General features: G+C 47.3%; 7 protein-coding genes across 7 annotated transcripts; 2 read left to right on the top strand and 5 right to left on the bottom strand.

Annotated features, from left to right (window-relative positions):
- Positions 1–2,867: 2,867 nt before the first annotated feature.
- BDV38DRAFT_284543 (anticodon-binding domain-containing protein) lies at positions 2,868–3,845 on the bottom strand (the record flags this gene model as incomplete). Its single annotated transcript, XM_032060295.1, has 3 exons — positions 2,868–3,020; positions 3,085–3,577; positions 3,715–3,845. 3 exons carry the CDS (start codon positions 3,843–3,845, stop codon positions 2,868–2,870), a joined length of 777 nt encoding a protein of 258 aa, XP_031911927.1.
- Positions 3,846–3,989: 144 nt separating this feature from the next.
- Positions 3,990–7,063, bottom strand: BDV38DRAFT_294287 (NADP(+)-dependent, decarboxylating phosphogluconate dehydrogenase). Its single transcript, XM_032062463.1, has 5 exons — positions 6,760–7,063; positions 6,236–6,423; positions 5,721–6,175; positions 5,232–5,660; positions 3,990–5,167 (listed from the first exon to the last, which is right to left on the bottom strand). The coding sequence occupies exons 1-5, from the start codon at positions 6,774–6,776 to the stop codon at positions 4,727–4,729; spliced, it is 1,530 nt and encodes a 509-aa protein (XP_031911926.1). The 5' UTR covers positions 6,777–7,063; the 3' UTR covers positions 3,990–4,726.
- A 1,196-nt stretch (positions 7,064–8,259) lies between these two features.
- BDV38DRAFT_284541 (RNP domain protein) lies at positions 8,260–9,408 on the top strand (the record flags this gene model as incomplete). Its single annotated transcript, XM_032060294.1, has 1 exon — positions 8,260–9,408. The coding sequence occupies one exon, from the start codon at positions 8,260–8,262 to the stop codon at positions 9,406–9,408; it is 1,149 nt and encodes a 382-aa protein (XP_031911925.1).
- Positions 9,409–11,514: 2,106 nt separating this feature from the next.
- Positions 11,515–12,417, bottom strand: BDV38DRAFT_272515 (uncharacterized protein; the record flags this gene model as incomplete). The annotated part of the gene is made up of 1 exon (XM_032057502.1): positions 11,515–12,417. One exon carries the CDS (start codon positions 12,415–12,417, stop codon positions 11,515–11,517), a length of 903 nt encoding a protein of 300 aa, XP_031911924.1.
- Positions 12,418–13,399: 982 nt separating this feature from the next.
- BDV38DRAFT_284539 (uncharacterized protein) lies at positions 13,400–14,709 on the top strand (the record flags this gene model as incomplete). Its single annotated transcript, XM_032060293.1, has 4 exons — positions 13,400–13,549; positions 13,629–14,007; positions 14,068–14,185; positions 14,271–14,709. 4 exons carry the CDS (start codon positions 13,400–13,402, stop codon positions 14,707–14,709), a joined length of 1,086 nt encoding a protein of 361 aa, XP_031911923.1.
- Positions 14,710–14,962: 253 nt separating this feature from the next.
- BDV38DRAFT_294282 (NAD-dependent epimerase/dehydratase family protein) lies at positions 14,963–16,009 on the bottom strand (the record flags this gene model as incomplete). Its single annotated transcript, XM_032062462.1, has 1 exon — positions 14,963–16,009. The coding sequence occupies one exon, from the start codon at positions 16,007–16,009 to the stop codon at positions 14,963–14,965; it is 1,047 nt and encodes a 348-aa protein (XP_031911922.1).
- Positions 16,010–16,616: 607 nt separating this feature from the next.
- Positions 16,617–22,262, bottom strand: BDV38DRAFT_294280 (putative ABC transporter; the record flags this gene model as incomplete). The annotated part of the gene is made up of 16 exons (XM_032062461.1): positions 21,606–22,262; positions 21,424–21,543; positions 21,198–21,369; positions 20,230–21,133; positions 20,047–20,169; positions 19,898–19,996; positions 19,715–19,839; positions 19,600–19,647; positions 18,879–19,545; positions 18,728–18,805; positions 18,105–18,666; positions 17,794–18,045; positions 17,453–17,742; positions 16,941–17,394; positions 16,828–16,875; positions 16,617–16,748 (listed from the first exon to the last, which is right to left on the bottom strand). Exons 1-16 carry the CDS (start codon positions 21,978–21,980, stop codon positions 16,617–16,619), a joined length of 4,449 nt encoding a protein of 1,482 aa, XP_031911921.1. The 5' UTR covers positions 21,981–22,262.
- Between the last annotated feature and the right edge of the window lie 377 nt (positions 22,263–22,639).

Here is a 22,639-nt window from a genome sequence, read left to right as displayed (position 1 = left end):
AAACAACAGCTTCAAACAGGGGTCATGTTTAGTAAGTATAGAAATAATAATAATAATAATAATAAGTAACAATCACAATAAAAATTAAAAATTAAAAATTCAATAAAAATAAGTAAGAGAGGGGGGTTAAACAAACTACTTGTAAACTATACAACAAACTTCATACTAGACTAGTTTTGATAGTGATCTGTGATCACACACATCCTTCAGGGTCTTCTCTGGTATCGTGCTCTTGGACCTCTCATCTTCCGAGAATCCTCGTCTGTTGGAAGCGGGGGTTGCAGATATTTGGGTCCCTAATTTATTTTGGTTTTTTTTTTTTTTGGTCCCTTTCCGGACGATCCGGGGTCGTTCATTTATTGTTACATATGCCGGGTTCTTAAGAAGAGATGTTCACGGACTGTTGATCCCACGATTGGTTAGGTCAGCGACCGAAGGTTCAACGAAAAGGTCGACTATTGGAGTGGGTGAATCAGATACACCATATTTTTTTTGTTGTTGTTGTTGCAAGTGACCTTTCAATCCTTCCGCCAACTCATGATTTCTCATTAGGCATCAGTTTTTGGCCTGAACTCCATTTCGTTGCACACCGACTTCTTGGCGTCGAAGAACCGGCTCAATTTCTTTAGTTCCATTTGGTCCCGTCCCGATGGACAATGTCTGTGATTCGCCACAGGGAAAACACCCACTGGGGTTCCAGACAATGACATATGATCGGTACGATCTCCCAGACTCCCATGCTTTGGACATATCTGACCCGAGGGTGGATAGTTGATGATGTTGTAATTCCATCACCACAGGGACATCGCCAGCAGGGATAGCCATCATCATGTCATTGTACATCCAAGCATCCTACCCGCTGGTGTCATAGTTTGCCATGGTCGCCCTTGCATTCGCCCGGGGAGGGAGTATGATAATGCATTCTATCGCAACAACTTGTACATTTCTCATCAAATTGACATTTATCGTCAGTCGAAACCACTCTATAACGCAAGCTAAATGGGGCGAGGCCACGGTAAACATGCATTCCCGTGTCCCCTGTTAGCTTAGAATGTACCTTGGATCACATTTGCTAACCTTGTCTTTGACTTTCATGCCGTTCCCTGGTTCGCTTGCCCGAAAGATAAAGGGAAACACGGCGCACTTCTCCAGATTGCAAGCTTAAGCAAGCAGCAGTACTGACCTCATTCGACCTGTCAAGTGACGACAATGGTTTTGTTGAGACTTCGGGCCATCTGCCTTTTTGCCTAGGAGAACCGCTCGGCAGCCGATGTGCAGACGAATATAATAATAAAAAAAAAATCAAATCATATAAAACTAAATCGATAGGTCAATAAACATGTGGCCAGCCACTTCAACTCTTAAACTGCAACCTCCTGTCAAGATTGGGACGGGTATGGGCAATAGTCTTCCCTCCCGCCTTTCCTCCCGGACATAGTCCTGGCAACCATACTGCATGGGCTACGCTCGGTGGCAAAGTGAGTACTTTATATTGCAAGCAACTCATGTTGGAAGAGAAACTAGCAGTTATCAATGAGCCGGATATACCAAGGTACCTCGGGTATATATCAATGCGGAACAGGGCTACAAAGAGCCAGTGTTCGTCTCCCCGGGGCCTTTATAAGACATACATATCCCTTAACACACCTAAACAGAAGCTTAAATGCAACGTGTGTCCCACGGTCAATGCCGGAGAATTAATGTGAACTCACATGTTAAATCCATAAAATCACCACTTGCAGTACCATATACTCTTCGGAAGAACATGGATAGCAGTTAAAACTCGAACTACGAATATAGTCGTCGACGGTTACTTTCTCCCATCTTCAAACCAGTGATATTAGTAGTAGGAGACGCACCAAACACAACACCAAATCAACCAAGTTCCCCAGAAACCATAACAGCATCCCACAACACCCATAAACCCTAGTCCTTGAAAAACAATCAAGGAAAACCCCTGAACAGCAAGATAAACCAATATCACAAGCCCCAGTATACCCTACTATAAAACCGACCCCGGAATAAACGACACACCCAGAATAGCACCTTACCTGGATTCTCTCGGTCCTGTCCTACCTCAGCTTGCCAGAAACCCATCTACTAAATGTTGAGGGTGGTTTCCATGGACAGACAAACGGGTAACACGATGTCAGCATTCAGGCTCCATGCATGCATTAGCGTGGACTTTAGTGTCTTCATAGGGTGAGCTGCAGGGGTGCGTGTGAAGATCATGGGGTGACTTTGTTTTAATTTTATGGTTTTGGGTTATTGTATCACGTCTACTTTTACGTTGTAATTCACTAGAGAGGTTCGGGCGATTGTTTGGGGATTTGTTTACTAGTGCTTTATTCTTCTAGTCTCCCTTGATAGGGCTAAATTTAGCAGCATTGACTCAAATGCCTGTGGTCCTAGTTTGGAACAAAAAAAAAATGCAAAGTCGGTCATCTCATTCATAAAGATCTGTTTCTAAGAGTAAATCTAATGGATAAGCCAAACCATATGTAAAGGCTCCAATCCAACACCACCTCATCGTATCGGATACCACACACTCCCGGGCTGCAGACATACAGGACACATACAGGAGGCAGCCTTGTATCCCAACACCGGCAACATTCTCTCAGTTAGATAGCAAAGTATTCCCTACTTCGTTTATACCACGTGTACCTTCCTCGTGGTTCCTTCAAAATAAAAAGAAAAAAAAGTAGCTCCGCACGACCGTTAGTATGCTTCACATTGAGGAGTACGTATGCATTCCCTCTGCCGCGGTAGCCCCCTTTCCTGATGTGGCGCTCATGGGTAGTTTCATCCCGTGCGACTTATATGGAAAGGGGTCCCTTCAGTTTGGCAGTTAATTTGAAGCGTTATATTCAACCGCCCTTCCGTGGTCCAGCAGCTCCAGGCCCTGGAGATGGGTTTGGGTTGGTAGATGCCTTTGCGGAAGCCGACCGCGAGAAAGCATTGACTGTACCAATCGTCGCACTGGCGTTACGCAGCTCGATCTTCTTGCGTTCCATTTCAAGCTATTTGTAATTAGCGTTTCCTTCGTCAGATATTCAGCGAAAGGAGTAAAGGAGTGTCACATACCACCTTGCGCACTCTAGCAAGAGCAGCAGTGTCACCCGCCACCAATGGCTGACAGTCGTCCACACGGTACGGCGCGGCGATTGACACTGCATCGGCCACGATTATGCTTGTTCCATCCCATCTTGTGGGCATTGTGCGGCTAAATGCATCAAACAGATCCTGAGCTTCGCGAGTAACCCCCTTGCCACGCTTCGCCTCACCCTCTTGCAGTTTACCCACTGCATTAGCCTCTCGGGTCTTCAAAGCCCGAATGTCGAGCGCATGCACAGATGGCACGGCATCAGCGAAAGAAGGTCCCTCCGCACTGGTGGATGATGGAGCAAGGGAGAGAAGCTGGAAGGACTGTATACGCGAGATCGGGATGATACGATAATCACCTGCGGTCGGCTTGGTGTCGGCGGCAGTGTTAATAGCAACAAGGTTCGTGATTGGGCATGCCGTAAACAAAGTTCCCTCAATCGTTGTGGAGACCGGAGCAGTAGTGATGCGAACGCTGTTGAGATAACAATAGAGTTAGCACCAACAAGCGATGATCATTCTGTCTTGTACGAGCGTTTTCTGTTCAAAGGGCCTCGTGCCCTTTGAAAAGTCGCCGTAGCAGACAGAAATTTAAAGCAAGTAGCTGCTTACCGTGCACCAATTGCACCGCTCAAGGCGACCTCCAAAGGAACCATAGCTCCGGCCATTCCCTGACCTGTGGCACTAGAAGCTCCTTGCGATGACGCTCTCACTCCGGCACCGTGACGCTTTTTCTCTGCCATAAGCCACCCTCTCAGACTAAGCAATTTTCAAGCTTTGTCACTTGGGATGAAAGGGAGAGTCCGATCCCGCTTATGCAAGAGTGCAGCTGAATTGCTTCTCGGAAGGCAACGAAAGATCGCCTTGCACAATCAGCCCAGCAGGGACAATACGCTACACCAGACGATTTTTGCAGTTGTAGCAGGCAACAATTTCCCGGCCGCGGGGTTATAAGCTACTGTGGATTCGCAGTAACAACAGGAGCTGGTGCCCCGATCAAGCAGGGTGGGACGTAGCCGGAAGCTGGGAATATGATAAAAGGAGCGACGGAAGCAACACGGAAGGAGAAAAGAAGCCTGTCGACAAGGGTATGGCCAAGCAGACGAGGATATTGTCTCAGACTGCTGGCGCGTAGTCAAAGAGAGGTGTGGTGGTGCTCCGTCAAAGGATGCCAGCTAACCCACTAACGATAAGTTGGGTGAGGTCGACGTTCAGGTGCACGACCAATCAATCCCAATTCAGCTTAGTCCGGGCGGAGACACTACCGTGACGACGGCCGGCCCTCATCAGTCTTCACACTTTAGTACTGGAGAGGGGCTGCAAGTCGCCCTTTGATTTCTACAAGTCAATACTTCTTACTCTTCTTAACCTAGCAGAATCAGCCATCCGCTGTGCTATCCATCATGAACAATATCAGAACATATTCATTCAATCCGTTTCCATCAATAAAAAGCGGACTAAAGCATTTAAATACAGGGTGATGAACCGATTTCTTTTTACTTTATCATAATCATTCTATGTGATGCGGGAGCCCGACAAGCCCTCGCAATTTTGCCTTATCCTATTACCATCTCGGTCCAGGGTAGAGTTTCACGTCCAGCGCAGTGTCGTATCCTCGTTTAATTTAAGCAATGTAGGTAGAGGCGGACACGTTACCACCACGTCCAGTCCAGTTAACGTGGATGTCCTTGCCCTCAGGGTAGGTCTCGCTGGCGTGCTCGGGCTTGATGCGGAAGGTGTGGGCACCGAAGTAGTCACGCTGAGCCTGCAGCAGGTTGGCGGGGAGGTCCCGAGTGCGGTATCCGTCGTAGAAGCTGAGAGCAGTGCTGAAAGCAGGAGTAGGAATACCCCAGAGAGCACCCTTGCTAACAACGTTTCTCCAGCCGTTCTGGGCCTTGGCGATGGCCGCTTTGAAGAAGTCGTCGAAGAGGAGGTTCTCAAGGTTGGGGTTCTGGCGGTAGGCGTTGGTGATGTCCTTCAGGAAGACAGAGCGGATGATGCAGCCACCACGCCACATAAGGGCGATGGAAGGCTTGTTAAGCTTCCAGCCGTACTCCTTGGCAGCCTAGATTTCAAATAAGTAACTGCCAAGAACTAATGTTACGTGGGTCAGGTTAAAGTGGACTTACCTCCTGCATGAGCATGAAGCCCTGGGCATAGGAGATGATCTTAGAAGCATAAAGGGCCTGCTCCAGGTCATCGATGAAAGCCTGCTTGTCACCGGTGAACTGAGGAGTGGGGCCTGGGAGAAGGCTGCTGGCGCGGATACGCTCGTCCTTAATGGCACTGAGGCAACGAGAGAAGACAGCCTCGCCGATCAGGGTGACAGGCATACCAAGGTCAAGAGCGTTGATGGCGGTCCACTTGCCGGTTCCCTTCTGGCCGGCCTTGTCAAGGATCTTCTCAACGAGGGGAGTGCCATCGTCGTCGTTGAAGCGAAGAACATCGCGGGTAATTTCGATCAAGAATGAGTCCAAGACACCCTTGTTCCACTGGGCGAAGACTTCGGCGATTTCGTTGACGGGCATGCCAACACCACGCTTGAGAATATCATAGGCCTAAAAAAAAGTGCACGTTAGGATCTGTGTGCTGATAGTTCGGGCTAAAAGATGACGTACCTCGCAGATCAGCTGCATGTCACCATACTCGATACCGTTGTGGACCATCTTTACGTAGTGGCCGGCACCCTCATCACCGACCCAGTCGCAGCAAGCCTCGCCGTCGCTCTTGGCGGCAATGCTCTGGAAGATATCCTTGATGTGGTCCCAGGCCTGCTCGTTACCACCGGGCATGAGAGAGGGGCCGTAACGGGCGCCCTCCTCACCACCAGAGACACCGCTGCCGACGAAGCGGATGCCCTTCTCGGCAAGGTACTTGGTGCGGCGGTTGCTGTCAGGGAAGTGGGAGTTACCACCATCAATGATGATATCGCCCTCCTCAAGGTGGGGCAGGAGAGACTCAATGAACTGGTCGACGGGCTTTCCAGCCATAACAAGGAGCATGATACGACGGGGACGCTTCAGCTTGGCGCAGAACTCCTCAATGGAGTGAGCACCGACAATGTTCTTGTTACCTGAATAATAGTCAGCTTGGCTAATCTTTCTACAACTAATCGGTGAGTTTGGGATCTCACCCTTGGCCTCGTTGTCAAGGAAGCGGTCAACCTTGGAAGTTGTGCGGTTGTAAGCGCAAACAGTGAAACCGTGATCGGCGACGTTCATGATCAGGTTCTGACCCATGACGGCCAAACCGATCAGACCGAAGTCAGCACTAGGAAGAGGGCGCGCCGGTGCGCCGACATTGATGCCGGCCAAGCGGGCGCTGAAGTCAGTGGGTAAATTCTTCTGTCAATGAATGGGCAAAAACAAGGCAGAAATGGGGAGAATGATAATAGAATAGAGTAAAATAGGAGGGAATTGTATGAAGATGGACGCAATCCAATATCAGGCTATGACATTGGGAGAGAACCAGAACGTCATCCAATCGATTGTCGCAAAGCTATCAATCGTCTAGGACCATGGTCCATGACCTCCAAGATCCCACGCCAAATGTGTGAGGGTTGTTGCGAAGGAGGGTGACGCCCACCATAAACGGGGAGGACGAGATCGGAAGTGCAGCAGGGAGGGGGGTGGTCGTGATGACCTCAAGGGTACTTACACTGCCTGGTCAGCCATTATGAGAGAGTGGGGAGGACTTTTCCTGAGGGGGTATTAAGGAAGTAGTAAGTATAGCAGTATCAATATGACTGCCCCAAAGAAGGTAGATGGAAGGATGAAGATATAGGTAAGAGAAAGAGGAAAAGAAGAAAGGAGAGAGAAGAGACGGAAGAAAAGGGAGAAGCAGTTCGAAGATGTCAGACCCGAAAAGGCTTACGGAGCAACTCTTCCGTCATTCGGTGGGACAGAAGAGGGCGAAAGGCGGGGCAGTAGAAGACCATGAGGAGCAGAGTCGTCCGGTCCGGTGAAATAGTTGGTACTTAGTATACATGGGAATCCCACGGAATGCGAATGATTGATTTTAAAACAATATTGGCTTTAGAATGATTATTTTAGATTGTCTACAATGCCTATTCTATGTCAATTGTGCCCCTTCGATATAATGCCTTCAAAGAAACACTCTTTACAGTCAGTGACGCATACATAACTTTTTTTTTATGATACAGTAGCTTGCTTCGGAGATGACGGAGCATTGCAGCTGTACCGATGGCGGGGCACATGGAGGGGCAGAAGCGCTGCTGCAGTGAAAGGAAATGCAAACAAAAACCGCCGCAGCGAATGTTCAGGGTCAAAAAAAAAAAAAAAAAAAAAAAAAAACAGGTACCTTCGGTGAAGCAGATTCGGGCACGGATCAAATCATGTCCGCCCTTCTACACCAACCATCGTCCCCTCCGGAAATTTGTCTCTTCGGGCTTTATTTGTCGGCAATCAATGTGTACCCCCGTAGATAAACACTCCCTCCCAAATGCCGTGGGATAATTAAATGAGCTTACGGGAATATTATCCCACCTTCATGACCGTCTGATCACGTTAATGGTCGGCTATTGCCTTGCCGAAAGAGGCATAGGGTGGGGGTGCAAATCCGTCGGGGCTGATGAGACAATGACGCTATTGTGAAAAAAAGTGCTGACAAAGACACTGTGGCTGCACATTTGTGGCTGAGGAACATTATTTCCCCGTAAATAACTCTATCTCTACGGCAAGCAGGGCGGACCACTTGGGTCTTTTTTTCCACTCCCAACGCCTAAGTAAGTTCTTCGCCGTTAACATTTTGATCAAGATCTGGGTGACCAACTTCATTCTCGAATCCATATCTGAACAATCCCCATCCTTGACATCAAAAACTATACATCTTGTTTTCTATGCTTCAGTCACTTATTTGATTGCCTTGCGACTCAACTCTATACTTCGAAGGGAAATTCAATACTTCCATCTCGTCAACCACCCCGTGAAGTCGCAATACCATCCAGTAATACCTCAAAACATCACATATTCCACCTTCGGGACACCGACCTTCTGTCTACATTAGAACTCAGGACCCTTTTCAGGCGTGACGTCTGGCGTGAGACTGCTACGTCAGTCAAGCCCTGAAGGTACGTGTCTGGCTAATTTGCATACGGCGCATCACATCCATCGTCTCTATTCGAACTCTCCATTCATCATGTCCTTTCCGCCACCTCCAGGTCTGAAGCAAGCACCGTCTTCGCTGCCACCGCGGCCACCAAATACAGCATCCCCTTCCCCTGCATCGTTTCAGCCCGCATACTCGGCTGCGCCATCGTATTCGTCCGCAGGGACCAGCAATGGATATGGCGGCAGCGGGCCTCGGACAGGCTACAATGCTTTCACAGCATTTGCACCACGCTCCGTAGCTTCTAGTCAACCTTACCGTACCAGTAGCCCCGTCGTATCCGCTCCACCAGCCGCCTCAGCCGGATACTCCACCCCCACTACGGCAGGCTACGGTAGCTACTATTCGCAACCACAACAAACTTACCAAAGCGGAACCTCGTACTATGGCTCTGCCCAGTATAATGAAAACACATATGGTCCGTCCGTGCCTCGGATTCAGAATCCCTTCTCCGCTCCGGGAGCTGACCAAGCAAACAATTATGGTATGCGCGGGAAGAACTTTGGGCGCAATGAATCTGGTTTAGATCCGGAGACAGAAGCACAGATTGCACAATGGCAAAGTGCCTATGCGAACAGAGACGAAACACAGGCGACAAGCAAGGTTCCTGGCCGCCGAGACGGATACGCGGTATCCGGCGCCGGCTCCGGTGTCAATACCCCCTCCGGCACCGCTACAGCAGCTACCACTCCGGCACCCGTTGCAGGCCAGGCCGAGCCGCAGACGACCGTTGCTCGGGCTGGTGGGGGGCAAACCTGGACCGACTCAACTCTTCTGGAATGGGACCCCGCACATTTCCGTCTTTTTGTAGGAAACCTTGCCGGCGAAGTCACGGACGATTCATTGCTGAAGGCGTTCGCGAAGTACACGTCCGTCCAAAAAGCCCGGGTGATCCGCGACAAACGCACTCAGAAGAGCAAAGGGTATGGGTTCGTCAGTTTCAGTGACGGAGATGACTATTTCAAAGCCGCGAGGGAAATGCAAGGGAAGTATATTGGGTCCCATCCTGTCCTACTCCGCCGCGCCACTACTGAGGTCCGTCCGGTGGCTAACGCAAAGAATGGTAAAAAGCACGGCGGTGGAGGTGGCTCGGGGGGCGGCCACGGTGGAGGAAAAGTCAAGCATGATGGAATTAGAAAGCCTGGAAAGACCAAGGGTGGGCTTAAAATCATCGGATAGTGCGCAGGTATCTAGACTGTATTCGTACGTTGAGCGTTCTTAACATAAAATATAATGATACACATTTGAGTTCTTTATATCAATGGTCAACTCCTGAAAATCAACATGCAGCATCAATTGCATCTCATTATCTCATCAAAGGAAATAGATACTTATATCTCAAATCTACCAAACATATGATACAATCCCATCAATCCACATAAAACATATGCACATCATAAAATCATGTCAACGTATCCCAAAATCGATATATAACCGCAGCTCAAGAACAATATGAACACCAATACTTTTCCAACAAAAGTCATCAATAACGGAAAGCAACATGAAAGGAATACCCAAAAGTCACATAAACTCATATCAAGCCATAAAACGTAACCAGAAACATAAACATAAACATAATCAGCATCAAAGTTCCTCGCATCGCAGTTCATGATCCCATAATCAAAACCCATCTGACCCGATATTTATAGGACGTATGTATAGTGTAGCGTAGCATAATATAGAAAGTCCGATCGGCAGTATCCGAGATAAATTAAGGGTAGTTGGAGAAAAACAATCCATAGCGGCTCGGGGGGGTTGGAATGCGTGTTCCGGTGGGGGGAGGGCATGGAGTCAATAGCCCGAGTCGGGTTGTGCCGAGGTATGAATGAATACTTGCGACATCGTGCGTCGTCAGATAAAAGTTGAGTAAAATCCAGAGTTCGGAAATTTTTATCGCAGACTATCCTCCTTCCTCTGCACTTTCTTCATCGACGGCTCTCTTCTTCGAGAAGAATGAGACGTGGTTTTGCATGGCGTAGATTCCGAAGCCGGCGACGGCGAGTATGAGGAAAAGGATGATGATAATGAGTGCGATGGCATTGTTCTTTTTCATCTTGGTGGTCCGAAGATATGTTTAATTATTTGTCTCGCAATTTAAGAATAGAATAAGGCCCCGTCGGAATTAAGATCACAGGGATAAAGAAGGACAGGTGAAGATCGGAACCAAAAGACCGATGGTAAACAATCGATCTATTCAATCGGGTTATCGATAAATGAGTTGGTGGGGTGAATTGATTTTCTCGAAATCCCCAGAAGCATTCCAAGGGATATCAGAGGGAGAAAGGAATGGAATGTATGGGAGTCTCCAGTATAAGAGTGGAAAACGAGGTAGCACGACGTGGCCCAGCCATGTTGATTTCAGTCCTTGTGGTGGTGGCTGGACGGATTGGAGATTAGCTTAGTATCCTGGATGGATCTCTCCATTAGTTGGAGGATTAGGGTGAGTGGGTCGATAAACACGTGCTGATTGGGTATCTGATACATAAGCTGTCGGGCTAATTATTAGGGGGCCCAGGTACCAGGGACTTGCTTGGGCCCAGCCTCCAGATTTTTGCCCTAACACGGGATGAGAACCTGCTTCGGTTTGCTGAGGTAGCCCCATCACAGCGCCTGTTTACCCTGTTTTGTGGTCAATGGGCAGACTTTTATCTAAAGTTAGTAGCTCGCTCGAGTGTCGATCTTCGTTAGATCGTGTACCGTTTTGCCTGGAGATTCGAAGTTGTCATGGGTTCAGGTGAAAGCGGGAGCCTTCAACAACCAGAACCAATCGATCAATTTTGAAGCTGGCTCTCTTGCATGCACGACATATCATTATGTAGTCTAACTACTCATTACAGTATTTCTGTATAAAGACGTGACTATACAACAGAGAATATTTGGACTTAACTTGATTATATATAGTATCACCAGCGTCTGCTCTTATTGTGCTTTTATGGGTTGTAATACGGAGTAACTGTAGGCGACGGTGGAAAGTCCATGGTTATGCGTGGTCTTTCCACGTTGTGCATCGCTGCCTTATGCAGTGAGCCTTGACTATACCTAGTTTATTTTAGTTTATATTTGCTTTGAAGTAGGGATTAGTACTCTATCTAATATACTGTTAACAGTCGACACGTGCGGGCCACTCTTTAAAGGAGTACACAGTTCATCTGAAGAGCTAACAGCATATTGCATTGAATTGCCAAATAAAAATAATCCCCAGTACGATATTCAGAGCGCGTTAAAAGCCATAGACAGCAGAATGCATGGTCGGTTCGCTAAAATGACAGAAATACCAAGATCCACTTAAATAAACCGCGTAATGGTACGAAAGCCCTGGTCGTTGATAACTATATCGCCTTCTGCTCCCGTAGGCTGCCGACTAAACATGGCTTTGAAAGGGATCACAAGAGGTCCTCCTGTAATTGATGTAGGCGTAATGATTACTTCCTGAATAGAGAAGGCGAGCTGGCTGTTCGCCTGCTGCCGGACAAGAGGGGGCATCAGGTTGGATTGTTGGCGTAGCTGATGGATTGCTTGCCTTGTAACGGGTCTTGGGATGCTTGAAGGCGCAAGCTGCCATTTCTCGAACGTGATTGTCTTAGTGACTGCTTTTATTGAGACGAGAATAACTATTCTGGTGTCCCCAAAGGAGTTTTGGAACCACCAAGTGGCGTCTCGCTGGAGCTTTGACAAAGACTCTGAAACGCCCGTTTCTATCACGAGCGACGGCCAGCCATTGAACTGGCCACCCAGAGGCTGGCGGTTGGGAGGGTAAAAACAGTCGTCCGGCTGTTTACCATGGGTAGTAACAGTGCCAGGTATCGTAACTGTATGTCCCCAAACAAGGTCGCTGTCTGCTACACCCATCCGAATGCACTGCCGATCGATGTAGTGGTCCACACTAGATGTGGTCAGACCATGTGGAATAGATGGGACTACTTTGATAAGTCCCATTGTCCCAATCCACATAAACCGAAACACGATGTCCGACAGGCAGTCGGGGGCATTGCTCAGCTTGTCAATGGCGGCTTGTGACATACCCCTGATAACTAGCCATTGATTTCCTTGCCAATCATTCTGTTCCAGCTGGCCATAGATAGATTTCACCACGCTCTGCAATTGCTTTAGGGTGGAGCATGACGAAAATGACCGGAGCTGGTAGCCTTGTGGCAAGCCAGCTCCAAGGTCGTACCTAGCACTGATCATAGTGGGGAATGACTCGCTCAGGGTAGGGGAAGTCGCGATAGAGAGGTCACGGGTATATTTACGCTCGAAGGGCTGTATTCACATACCATTCTCCATTAACACGAATATGCAGCGGATTGAATTAAGATTGAAACAGTGAATCCTGTAGTTTGTTCTCTACGGAGTAAATTAAGTGCCTTCGTAGGTAGTCGTCACCACCAAATCATACATGCGCAATCATGTAGTCGTAGTAATGTTGATTAGGGTTCAGGGCCGGATAAAATAATTATCCTATGTCAAAGCAAGCGATCCTGAAGAAACTCATGAATAGTTACTACCTAGGAGAGGTAAAAGGTCATAAATAAGCTCACGTCCAGCATGTGGTCGGCCTAGATGATCGTAATTCTGCAAGTTAAATGCGTGCAACAAGCCCTTCATCCGACGAGTACTCCTCCATATAAGTCTATCGACCACATTCAAGTAGAATACGGTTAGCTCTAGATCTAGATAAGGTGTAATTTCGGTATTAACTTACAACTGAGAATCTACTACTTTGTAAACTTTCAAAGTCAATCCCGTAGCTCTATACCTTATAGGAAATATATTCCTGGCTCGATCCACCTATAACGGGGAATTGTCGGGGTTTCCGTGCCTACAACAAACTGTAGAACCTGTGGTTGACTTCTAGAAAAGCTGCAGCGGTGACCTTAATTCCTTAACCAAGAGGGAAAGTGGGTCCGAGAAACACTATATCGTCCATCCTGAATGCCGTTTGCGATCCGCACAGCCAAAGCCTATTTGACCCCAAGTGGCCAATCCTCGTATTTGTCTAGATTATCAGGGGCTAGTATATACGGTATTATACGAAGGGGGACATATCTGGGGAATTTTACTCGAATTCAGCCTTTCTTGCTAGCCCAGCGTCCGTCTTCTGTCTTCTATGCTCGATGCTGCCCTGCGAAAAGAATGCAGCCATTATTAGTCTGCCAAATAGCCGTGCAACATGGCTCCCCTGGCAGGCGATCGCAAATCAGTCCTGGAGGGAACATGGGCCCTTGCTGCGGTAGCGATTCTGGTTATGATCCTTCGGGTTGTGGCGAAACTAAAGCTTCACCATTTCGGGAGAGATGATTGTGCAATGATTACAGCTCTGGTAAGAAGAGCATCTCAGGATTATAGGTAGTCAAACTCGACGAATAGGCATGGCTAACTAGTCAAAATTCATATAACAGCTCCTCGCACTCGTCGCATCTATCCTTTTCAGCGTTGCTGTCCTCGTCTACGGTTTTGGTGATGGTCTGGATACGCACAGCCACTCGGACCAGGTCAATGCTTTGAAATACTATGCCATTTTGCAAGTTTTCGGTATAGCCAGTACCTGTATGGGTCGAGTGGCATTCATCCTCTACCTGCTGCCTATTCTCTCGACGACGAAGGTCTCTAAGATCATTTTGCGGGGGCTTCTAGCACTGCAGGTGGTGAACTTCATTGCAATTATACTGCTCCTCACACAGTGTCGCGATATACGAGGCATATGGGATCCCCAGTTCGAGGAAAGAACAGAGTGCGTGGATGAATACGTTCAAATCTATTATGGATACTTCCAATGCTGTAAGTCATTCATCTCGAATTCCAGCCGGTTTTTTTCAAGAAAACTCAAAAGAAATCTAGCCTGCAACGGTTTAACCGATTTGATCCTCTCCGTCTACCCGTCCTATATCTTCTGGAATCTTAAATTACGACGCCGGGTCAAGATCAGCTTAGTGATTCTAACGAGTCTAGGTTTGATGTAAGTAGGGATCTGATCTGTGGCGGAGGCATTCATCAATCTTTGAAACTTGAAAGATACCTAATTCAAAGCTCACCACAAACAGTGCAATGGTAGCAACCATCATGAAAGCAACATATCTCGAGCAGATCATTACCTGGGGCAGCACAGCGCGCGCCATCGACCTCACATGTTGGGCGATGATCGAAAGCTATCTCGTTATCATCACCGCGTCGATTCCCTGTCTGCGATCGTTTATTGTTTCCTCCGCGCGACAGCTCTTCGCCAGCGACCATTCAGGTACCTTCCATCTTACCTCGTCATCTAGAAAAAGAGGCACTGCTCGCAGACTGCATTCGAGGCGATCAGGGCATAGAATGAAGTCCGGGGCTACACAGCCAAACCCTGAGGCCTCGGGTAGTACGCAGAATTTCTTTGGCGAAACGCCAATCGAGGAGATCGAGCTGGGTAGCAAGGCATCGGAGAATATCCATGAAAGTTTGGATGCGTCGGAAAGATCTAGAGGGGAATCGCTAAAAGTGTGAGCATTTCTGTTACTTGGGATGGGGACCACGATAGGGTGGATATTAAAAGGTAATTTTGAAAGGTCTTTCCTATGTAAAATAAGTTGACGAAGCCTGGTTTCTTTTAAGATGAGATCTTATGATACACAAACCTGCAAAGAACTGAACTACTCTATTTAAACAAGAAAAATAAAAAAGCGGCTTTATATGCATGATTTGACGCCACTGAAAACACCATATACAAATTCGCTTGCTATATACAACCACGACGATATCAAATCACTGTCCCCATCGTAGACTTGAACAAGTCCACCCGTTCCTTCATCTTCTGAATATTCTCATGACCCGCCACCGCAGCCGCTTCATAAGCCAGTCGATACGTATGAATGGCCTCAGTAAACAACGGCCGAACATCACGCCAACCAGTCACAGCCCTCAACTTCTCCGATCCCGTCCACTGCGGGAAATCAATCAAAGCCGGGGGCCACAGATTCTCAGCCGACGCCAACGACCCAGGCTCAACATACTTCACTCCAGCAGCGATACCATACTCAGCAACCAGATTCTTAGCAATCTCATCGACGGTCTCGTATCTCCGCGAGGAGATATTAAAGATCTCCCCCTCGACCTCCTCTCGATGCGGATGTCCCGCAATAGCAACATAGGCATCTCCACAGTCATCAACATGAAGCGCATGACAAATCGAGCTAGGCGACACAGGTATCAACAACGGTTGTTTCGCATCGACACTCTGGGCCGCAGCCTCGAAGAATCCCCGATAGTAGCTCGCCGATCTACCGTATACGTTCGTCGGTCGGACAACAACAGGGGAGAAGACATCCCTGTGTTCGAGGAACTTCAACGAGTGATATGTTCTATCGGCGAGGATACCCGGAGGGTTAAGAGGGCTTTCTTCAGTATGGGGTGCTAGCGCAACATCCCCGTCATAATGAGGTCCTATGCCGTAGTCCTTGCAGCCAGATGAGAAGAGGACAATTGGACGGACGCCGTTCGCAGAACTAGCTGTGGCCAAGGTTCGCAGGAGATGGATTGTGTTGTTGTAGTGCGGGATGTAATCGTTGATGTTTTCTGTGGTGGAGATGATGGCGTCTAGTGTTTGTGGAAGTGCGTTACGGATGGTTTCGTGTGAAGCGGTGTCGTCGATGCTGCCGATTATGGGGATGATTTCTTCCACGGCGAGGGATGTTGCTGTGGCCTTGGATCGGATGAGTCCGTATGTGATCCAGCCGGCTCGGACGAAGGCGCGGGCTACGGCATTGCCGATGTAGCCGTTGGCGCCGGTGATGAGGACTTTGGGCATGGTTGATGGGATTTTTTTTTTGTGTTGTCTAGTTGGGGATATGGGGATTTGCTCTGTATAGTATGGTTATGGATGTGTTGTTGAAGGGATATTGTAATATGATGAATCTCTTATAGATGTGAACATTGATGTATTAGAAATCCAAGTGGATGCTGGTTACAAATCCATGGTCAGATACTGATGTAAATTTATTGAATGCTGGGGTTGGGGCCAAAATGATTGTTATGACACACACACACATATATATATATATACTTTAGTAACAGATGGATATGGGAGTTATTAACAAGAAACTCATGGAATCTATCTATAATTGTACCGGTAAATAGTAGGCGCTTGTGAAAGTCTGTGCTGCTTATTCACCTCATCAACTCATATTGTTTACAATTGACTCTAGTATTAATATAGTACTCTTTCCTTCAACCTCTAACCGTCGCCTGATGTATCCTCCCATAACTACTGGAGTTAAAGCCCTAATGAAATATACATCTTTAGTGGAAACCGTCCTTGATATAGAGCTATTAGTACATTTTATTATAATTATGCCATATAATACATTAGACAGGCTTGAGCATGAGAAAAACAAAGACAAAGGATCCGAACCATTCTACGCCTGTGCCCCCCTTTTGGCTTTCCTTGTACTAAACCACTTCTTGATATCCCTTATGCCATGCAGATAAAGCCACGAGAACACATAAACAGCAGCAAAGTTAAACATGACAAATGCCCAAAAGATACCCTGTTATAAGTAGAAACATCAGCTTAACTGGAAGCTAATAGAGAATGACCAAGTGGAAGTAAGGAAATTTTAGACTTACATAGTCTCTCCACTTGTGAGAGTAATATACATTGAAGCTTTCGGCGGCCTTGTAAATAACTCAGTATATGTGACATTCAATAAAAGAACTCGGGAGAAGGGGACCCGACTTACAAAAGTATCGCCATCCGAATACGGACAGTAGGAGCAAAGTCCATTGCCCGCATCTTGCACGTAACCTCCAGCTTGCTGCGCAAAGGGACCGGCATAACTTTGGCAAGTCTCTCCTGGCGGCGGGCTGAACTGAGACACTTCTCTCGAGACACATCGCAACGGGACATTATGGGTTACAACTCCGAGAAATCCTTCCAGGAGGTAGTGGAACGGGGTGAGCCAGTACATCCACGACCGCCAGAAGTGGATCAGAGCCTTGTACGGAACAACAACTCCGCAGAAGGATACGACAAATATAAAGAAACAAGGTACGAGGAGGGAGGCGAAGAGTTCGTTAGGGGCAAGGGCGGCAATGAACTGGCCGAATCCCACATAGAACATCTCAAAAAGCATTAGAAGCATCCAGACATAGCCCGAAGAGAATGAGTCTCGGGGGAACCAGACGCCCCAGTACCTGTTATCTGAATGAGCGCAGGTGTACTTTTGGCTAGGGGTTGGAATGCCATGCGTACCAGCAATTGAAGTAGATAGAACCGGCAACGATTGAATACGGCAGTTCGGGGAGAATAGCACTAGTTACAAATGCAACCCATGAGTATATCTTGGAATTTGCCTCGCGAGACTCGTATAGATTCCGGAAATGGAGGAACCGCGGCTGCAGTTGCTGGATTAGTGGTGGCGCTATAGTGAGTGTCATAAATATAGAAAACAACCGAGATTGCATATCAATGTAGCTGTTTCCTAAGTGCCAGAAAGTGAAAGTATTGAATAAACCTGTAAATATGTGTAAAAGGAACTTTCCCTAGTGAAATGGTTAGCAACCCGTAGAGGGAGAATCTTGGGGCCCGCATACGAGATTGTATTCAGGAGATCTCCAGTAAGCAACAAAGGCACGTTTTGTTACTGCTACGACCTGCACCCCGATGGGCATAGCATACTCGCGGCGATCGTCATCATTGTCTCCCTCATTCTTATTCCGGCGTGATTGAATGATGCTCTCAATTTCCTCCGTCAATCGCTTGTTCTCAGAGCTTCTGGCCCAGACTTCGGACCAATCTTGGCCTTCATAATCAGGATTACCGGCACCGATGACCTCAAGCATGTACTGAGAGGTGTGTTAGTTCGAATAGTATTTATTTCGTGGCAGATTATTGGGTACAGTACCTCTGCAGGATTCGCATGGGGGGGACACTTCTTGCCTCCGTTCCGCTCGAAGTAACTAATGAGTTTGCTGGAATCTTGCCCCAGCTCACCATTATAGACAACCTTGCCCCCACTTTGCAACAGTAATAGGTCGTCAAAGTGCTCGAACAACACCGCAGAAGGCTGGTGAATTGTACACAGAATTGCCTGACCAGCGTCTGCAAGCCGTCGAAGGAAGCGCACAATATTGAAGGCGGCCAGAGAATCAAGACCAGAGGTTGGCTCGTCCAGGAAGAGCAATAGCTGCGGTTTACTTGCTAATTCAACGGCTATGGTCAGTCTCTTACGCTGTTCTTCACTCAATCCGATACCCCCAGAGCCAACGGTAGCTCCTGCAATTGATCTCATTTCTAAGAGGTCAAGAATTTTCTCGCAATAGTCATATTTTTCGTGAATGGGTACCTCCTTAGGCTGACGAAGAAGCGCTGAAAACCGCAAGGATTCTCTCACGGTAGCTGTAGGCTCATGGATATCCATCTGCTCGGCAAACCCAGTTGCTCTTTGGAAGCTTCTTGGAAGAGGCCTAAGAGAGAAAGTGAGTTAGAGAAACAGAGAAGCAGAGAAGCAGTGTATATAGTACTCACCTCCCATCAACTAAGAACTCACCAGTAACGACACCAAAGTTTATTCGTTGGGCCAATGTGTTGAGAAGTGTAGTCTTCCTATTCAATATCGAATTAGTCAGTAAACTTCCTCATAACTAGTTACGGTCTTGATGATAAACATATAACTGACCCTGCCCCAGAAGCGCCCACTAGAGCTGTAAGGCGTCCAGGCTTGACATAGCCCTGCACATCTTGTAAAAGCTGTTTCTCTCCGCCTTTGTACGGGATTGTATAGTTCACGTTTCTCCAAGTAAATATTGATGTACTCCGAGCAATGCCTGTGACCTCTCCAGAGCCATCTGACATAGATTCGTTCATGTTACCGCCAACTCCCTTCTCTTTATTCCCAGTTTCCACGTCCTCTGGCAGTTCCTTATTCTCGAGGGCTCGTTTCACAGTTTCTGGCTCCTCGCCTCTTTTGAATATAGTAGCGGCACTACCCCCTTTGTTGGGCTTTTGAAGCTCCATTCCAAGCATGGTCAATGCAATGAACAGAGCTAACCACGCGATTATGATACCGAAGTTGCGCCACAAATGAGACCTACTGTATGTAAATGCGCTCTTGATGTAATTGGAACCCCTAACAATTAGCTGGTTGACACCACTCCCTTGAATGGCGCAGGTTTGGTGTCCAGAAGCTGCATTCGGACCATCCGGTACAATGCTCGGTGGCTCACATTGAATGTCCAAACTATAAAATTCGTTTGACATAATCCCTTCAAAAGCATATTGTACGGGATTAATCCAGATAAGCCATTTCAGCCATGGGTGCATTTTCCAAGGTGGTATAAGATAGCCTAAAGCAAAGTAGTCAGATAGTTGCTTAGAAGCACGATCCTTTCTAGTCTTACCTGTGTAGACGATGAGTGCTTGGATAGCAACACCAGTAACACGCGTGGCTTTTAATATCAATAAGCATCTTCTTCATCGAAATAAGGAGAATAAGGAGAAGAGCTTCTAGCATACCAATGTCAAGGGAGCCGCATAATGCTCCTATAGTGCGAAAGAAGGAGTACATAGTCATCGTCAGGGTGAATATGAACAGAAAATTGATGAAGAACTGAGAAGCGGTTCTTGAAAGGTTGGCCATGCTAGACATACAATTAGTAACTTAGCCATGTGAGTATCCTCGAGTTTAATTGGACGTACAAATATACAATCAGCTCAAACAGCGTAACTTGGACGAATATTATGGGAATATCAACGATCACCTGGGCCAGAGCGAAAGCAGAAGGTCGATAGAAAGAGCTGAGTCTGTCAGCATTTTGCTAGAATCGAAAAACATCCTTTATACATACAAGCTTTTGTGTTTTAAAATAACTGGTCGGGTATCGAAAAACGCCGTTAGTTCGGCCATCGCAAGTAGAGCATTAAAAAGTAAAACATAGAACATCACACCCCCTCTTGTGAATACGCCGGCACTAAATTGGATATCAGCTGCATATATACCTCAAGAAAAAATATGTATCATACTAACTGACCTTGTCTGGGGCAAATCATAGAACAGTGAGCCAGTTATGAGGGCTTGTCCGGTCAAGATCACCCATTTACCTATTAGGGTCGTCTTGTCGCCATACATGATGAGAAATTGACGATGCGTTAGAATAGCAACCTGGTGGTAGAATGAAACAGTGTAGTTTTTCTTCCTCGATTCTTTTCTGGCAGCTTCGCGTTCCTCTTTATGAGACTCTAGTTCTTCCTCGAAACCTTCATTGTCAGCTAGGGTGGCCTTATAGACATCACTCTTGCGGTAGATTTTCCGAAACTCTTCTGCAGTTCGAGGGATTCGGTCTTCCCATCCCTGCCGGACACGACGAGCTTGTGGGTCAGTGACCGATAACAAAAAGTCTGGGGTCGTCCACCTAGGGGCGCACTCGAACCCCAGGCTCTCAAAATAGTGGCGGGCAGACTCAGCACGGCCGTAGTAGACACATTTGCCTTCTTCTATGAAGATCACCTTATCGAAGAGTTTGTATAGGTTCTCAGAAGCTTGATAAAGAGCGACAAGTGTGGAGACGTGTGCCATATCAGTCAGGCTTCTCAAGCTTTGCACATACTCCAGTGCTGTACTTGCGTCGAGTCCCTTCGTTGAATTATCCCAAGACTGGGTGGATGCGCGAGTCACCATTGCCTCTGCAATAGAGACACGCTTCTTTTCACCTCCAGAAATTCCGCGGATTAGCTCGTTGCCCACCTTTGTGTCAAGGGCATGCTCAATCCAGAATAGCTTAGCAATGGCAGATAAGAATGTCTCCTGATACTCTTTTCGAGACTCCCCGGGGAGGCGTGATTCCTTATCCGGAGTCCGAGTCTTCAAAGCGAATAACAAAGTGTCCCGTACCGTCAAGGTTGGGTAGTGAAGATCATCCTCGGGATTGTAGAGCACTGAAGCATCTGAGTGGGTGGTCTATTCATCTAGAGGTCCAAACTGGGGAGAGTTACGACATACCCTCAGAGCGGTACTTATCCGCCATAGTTTGAGCATCGGTACCCCCATAGCGTACGTCACCTTTGACGCTTTTGTACCCTGATCTTTGGTTCCCAATCGCTTTCAAAAAAGTTGAGCACCCCGAGCCGGGCCGGCCAAGAACCAGCAGCATTTCCCCAGGCCGCACGCAACCCTGTCAAAGAATATGTGAGATCTCTATTGCCCGGCCACCATACTAGTGACTTACTGTAAAATCATCTATGATAGTGCGCAATGGGGGTTTATTCCTGCCACGAGTTAAAAGGCTCTTGATCTTTCGAGGCAAAGCAAGGAGGATCTCTGCGTTCGTTGGTTGAATGGCAGCACCCTAAAATGTATAAGAGCTTTGCTTTGCATTTGCTTCAGCGTAAAGAGTGAGAAATTGCTTACAAGTCCAACACCCTTCACAGTTAGGTGCTTCCATACGACCCCAAGATGCCTCGTCTTTTCTTCGTCGGAGTTACTCTTCCTCTCATGACCAAACATTCGCGAAACAAGTTTCATGATCTGAGTCATATCCTCGGTCTCCCCTTCCGTATCTTCCTCAGATCCTCCGGTACGTCGCCGAGAGAGTACACGTACGATCTCATCTTCAGTGAGGCGTCTGTTCAACGATCCTGACTGACTTGGCTTTTCGGTCTCATTGAACTCTGCATTCTGGGCTGGGCTTGAATCTGAAGATATACTAGAGCTGGAGGCTGACACAGATGACAGATCAGAGGCAGTATCTCGAGATAGGTGTCCTTCTGGCTGCACGTCCATCATGACGTTGCTATTGATGGTATTCTTGTGTCAAAATTGATCTTCTATCATTGGAGGTTAATTCTGACACTCGTAACCATATGTGCCGAGTCTAAAGAATAATGGAATAACAAATGGTTTAGAATTAGTTTCGGTGATATTAATAACCGTGCATGGAACCATAGAAAGTGACGAGAAACGGTATATGATAAAAGGGAACTGAGATTGTACCCAATTGAAACCAGAGAAATGGAGACTAAATACGTCAGAATATTGTATGGAGACAACTATTACGCATGATGTATATCAGATGTGGAATGAAAACCTGTCTCACCTTTCTTTTTCCTTTTCCATTTTTTATAGTGGCTCTCTAACCGCCTGGTGTCGTATATGACAGGTGCGGATGTAATGCAAATATCCATCCGATATGACAGCAGAGCAATCGGACGTTCTGAGGCCCGAGGTTCCGAGCCAGGGTTGAACGTGGGAAGGAATTTCAATTGCGAGAGGTTCATAGTCCTTCGTCCATGGTTGTCGATCACTATGAAGTCATTGTCCCTCGATGGCGAATGTTCCTTGGGTTCCGACTCGGTCTTAATCGGAGGTTTTCCTTTATTCCCGATTTCGAATGTAAAGCGATCGAGAACATTTCTAATTCAACCATGGCCTTCTATGCGCATTTG

The sequence above is a fragment of the Aspergillus pseudotamarii genome (genome assembly GCF_009193445.1).
Source record: "Aspergillus pseudotamarii strain CBS 117625 unplaced genomic scaffold BDV38scaffold_39, whole genome shotgun sequence".
NCBI classification, from domain to species: Eukaryota; Fungi; Ascomycota; class Eurotiomycetes; order Eurotiales; family Aspergillaceae; genus Aspergillus; species Aspergillus pseudotamarii.
Note: the sequence above shows the minus strand (reverse complement) of the source record. Positions and strands in the feature narration are given on the sequence as shown.